General features: G+C 43.9%; 1 protein-coding gene across 2 annotated transcripts in view; it reads left to right on the top strand.

Moving 5' to 3' along the window:
* The first annotated feature begins 1,699 nt into the window (after positions 1 to 1,699).
* The window catches only part of ppp1r1b (protein phosphatase 1, regulatory (inhibitor) subunit 1B), an 18,857-nt gene continuing 16,870 nt past the window's right edge, over positions 1,700 to 3,686 (top strand). For both annotated transcript variants that reach the window (XM_031867817.1, XM_031867818.1), the window contains exon 1: positions 1,700 to 2,127. In XM_031867817.1, the coding sequence (XP_031723677.1) occupies positions 2,014 to 2,127 (114 nt within the window). In that variant the 5' untranslated portion in view covers positions 1,700 to 2,013. The remainder of the gene's footprint in view (positions 2,128 to 3,686) is intronic.

The following is a 3,686-nucleotide window of genomic DNA, read 5'->3' on the forward strand; positions in this document are numbered from 1 at the left end:
CTTCTCCCATGGTTTACTCATTGGGGTTGTACAGCAAACTTCTGCAATACAGAATAGAGAAGTATGCAGAAATGTTTTCTATGTGCCTAAAGCAGACATTACACAGAAGCCATACACAGTTCAGCGTTACCAATAAAATATTTTATTAATATTTGGAAAAAGGAATTCTGCAGTAAAAGAGATGACACAAAGGATTACTTTAAAGTTAGCACCTGTATATCATGTTTAACTTATCACCTTGCTGCAATGAAAGTACAAGTATATTTCTCAGTTTATTAGGTAATTATTTGAAAATTACTTTATCACTGGTTTCATTGAATTCTGGACTTGTAGTGAGCCGGTTTCTTAAACAAAGCCTTTTACACATTCCTCATGATTTGTTGTTCGCAATTCTTGCTGAGGTTATGCAACTACTCTGGCAAAAACAAAATCTAGTGTCAGCAGGTGACTAATAAAAGGTTTAATTTCTTCAGACACATTTAGCAGCCACTTACACAGTCTGTATTTTGTCTAGCTTGTCATAAGCCACAACCTTCCAGAGAAAATATAATGAGTTGCCACCTGCGGGCATGCAGAGGTGGTGCTTTGTTTTTAAACAGGAGTGGATTTGAAGCAGGAAAACACCCAGACAAACACTTTAAAAATCAAAACCCCACATCCCCTGCACATCCTTCCCCACAATTAAACAGTGAATAAATAACATGCTGGCATGTTCAGCTTGCTCAAACCGGCAGGATAAACACTCTGATTCCGAGTCTGAATCTGTTTCTGGACTCCGTAAACACCTGTTACACTCCCAGGGCACGATATCCACCTTGACCTTCTTCTCCGTTCTGCCCACTAAGCCCCTCCAGCCACCTCACTCCTCCTCCTCCACCGCTCCAGCTATCTCCTTCATTCCAGCCCATGCCAAAGCTCAACTCTGCCCTGAGGCCAAATCCACCGCTCTTCACTGTCCAAATCCCTCTGCCATGTGAGTCAAATAACAGCAAGGCCCTGATAATAGCACTGGAACATGCCCTTCTCTCTCTATTCCCTTTATGTTGCCATCAACAATCTGCCCTCTCTTTCCTTCCCTCTCTACATCATTTTCTGTCTGTATTTTCCCCTTCAAAATGTCTAAATGTCCTATTTCCTCTGTTGTTTAATTATTATTAAGTGTCTCATTAGCTTAATACAGCTGTTTTCAGGTTGTCTCAGTTTTTGTTGCTTCATTACAGGATGGAAGACAGCCCAAGCATTTCACTGTTACTCTGATGAGACATTGATTGACAATAACTTGTAATAGCGTAATGTATAACAGCAACCAGTCTAATAAATCTAGTGTTTATAGCTGTCCCCTCGTACATTCCCCCCTGCATACTCCACGCATCTCTCTTCTTGTTTATCCCTCCTTGCACTCCCTGCTCACTCCCTCGCTCACCATAAATCTCTCATTCACAAATAGAGGCCAAAAGAGGCTCAGCTGATGTGATGAGATTATTTTTTTTCTGATTACAAATCAACTTCAGCTTAGATAGCTAGAAAAAACACAGCCGCTGCCCCTCCACCCTCCTGTTAGATCCTCTTTCCTCTCCTCCCCTATTTGCTCTGGCCCCTCCCCTCTCTCATGATATCTCCTCCTTCTGTGGAACTTGGCCCCGCCCCTCCCCTCCACCCCCTCCCCACCCACTTCTCTCCCCCAAAGCCACATCTGAGGACGTGCTTCATTCACTTCAGCTGCACAGGTTGTAAAGGAAGGGGAGAAAGAGGGAGAACAGGAGAGGTAGAGGAGAATACTAGCAACTGCTGGTGAGGGAAAGAGGACAGGAGGTTATCAAGAGAGATTGTGTTCAGTTTAGTGTTTTTCTAAGTGAAGGAGGGCATCAGGGTGTGAAGGAGTGAGGCAGGAGAGAGGAGACAAGTCGTCAGGAGTGGGGCTACCCAGCAGTGGGAGGTTCCTCCAGGGAGGTTATAGTGATCTTCAGCAAGACCTCTCCTCCACTGGGAGTTAGACACCCAGGATCCAGAGCCATGGATCCCTCTGTGTCGACCGAAGTTGAGGGGGAGCCCAAGGAGAGGAAGAAGATCCATTTTGCTATGCCGACCACTGTCCCCACCAATCTGGACCCTCGGCAAGTGGAGATGGTGAGCAGGCGGTGGACAGATTGGTGTTTAACCCAGGGAAAAATCTATTTTAGGTTTCTGAGGATTCTGTTTTAGCTTTAGCTCTGACTTGTTTTTGTGTTTGATTTACATTTTAAAGGTTTAACAGCTGAAGGTCCTATTGATTAATTTCCCCTCTGCCTTCCACATTGCTTAGTGCAACTACGAAGGGCTGTACCATTACTGGCCAAATGTCTCCACTTTAAGATATCTTCACTCTGCATCAACCTTTCTGGCTGCTCCCTGTCATTTCTGAAGTTGCTCATATTTGCTGTCTGCCACACGTTTGAGAAACTATGATGACATTTCCCTCTCGCTGTTTCCTCATGAGATTAGTGCCTTGCTGTCTCATCTTGACCTGTTTAAAATGTGACATTGACACAAAAGTCATTATCTAGCAGATGAAGCTCTTTTGAAACAGAGCAGCAACATCAAACCCTTGACATAGTTGATGGCGCAGCTGCCAGTGTTAATAATTACTTTATTTTGTCTTTGTCTGCTGTCCCTCTCCCTGCATGTTAGTGACCTCTGTCATCTGAGCTTTTGTTGGAACAATGAATGCTTCTATCTCGCTTTGCCACCGAAATGTCTTATGACTGATTCAGCATGGCCTGCATCATTTTGTGAAATTGTTTATGTTCATTTGTGACAGGACTCCAATAAGTGCCGCTTATTTCAGAGCAGGGAGAAAGTGGACCAAAGTAGGAACTGTTTGGTGCCGAGGTAGATCGAGGCCAACGGCTCATTCCTCCCGAGAGCTCGAGGAGAGATGGGGCAGGAAAGCGAGAGAGAGATGTGCCAGATGTGCTAGGCTATATGAAGTAAAGCAGAGAGAGAAAGACACACAACCTAATCTCTGGGTTCACCTGTCTCTGGCGTCAGCTCCCTCAGTAACTGTCCTTGTTTCACAGCTTGTATTGAATATAGAGGCTTTTGATGAACTCGAGTGGCCTGCCACCATTCACCTGACTGATTATCATGCATTCGAATTTTGTTTGCAAGAGAGTATGGTAATTGCACTTTTCCAAAAGCAAATCTTTTTTTCATGCTTTTCTTGAATCAAGTGTGACTTTCTTGCCTTACACCACCAGCTTTTATGAAAGTTATTTACAAAACAAGTTATCATGTCACATTCTCGTTTACGACACTAATAATGAATTATAGACTAAATGACTTGCTAAAGAGAAATGTTTTGCAACACTTCAGAAGACGTCTACTAACATTTATACACTTGCTCTCCTCCTCCCCCTCTTATTTTCTCTACATCTCACCCTGCCATCACGATCTGATCCTTATCACTGCTTCCAAGAAACCACAGGATATCAATGTACCATATGTGAGCTTCATATACTTAAAAAAAATGTATCTCACTCCCGTCTGTTTTGGGGAGGACCTTATTGCTCAATCACCTTATGGTCAAACAGCGATTGGCTATACATAGGCTCGTTGGCTGGCTCTCCTCCAGCAGGCCGGCCCTGGCCTTTACCCTCAAGTTGTGTGTGTGTGTGTGTGTGTGTGTGTGTGTGTGTGTGTGTGTGTGT

The sequence above is a fragment of the Anarrhichthys ocellatus genome, unplaced genomic scaffold (assembly GCF_004355925.1).
Source record: "Anarrhichthys ocellatus isolate YVR2014 unplaced genomic scaffold, GSC_Weel_1.0 scaffold40, whole genome shotgun sequence".
Lineage (NCBI taxonomy): Eukaryota > Metazoa > Chordata > Actinopteri > Perciformes > Anarhichadidae > Anarrhichthys > Anarrhichthys ocellatus.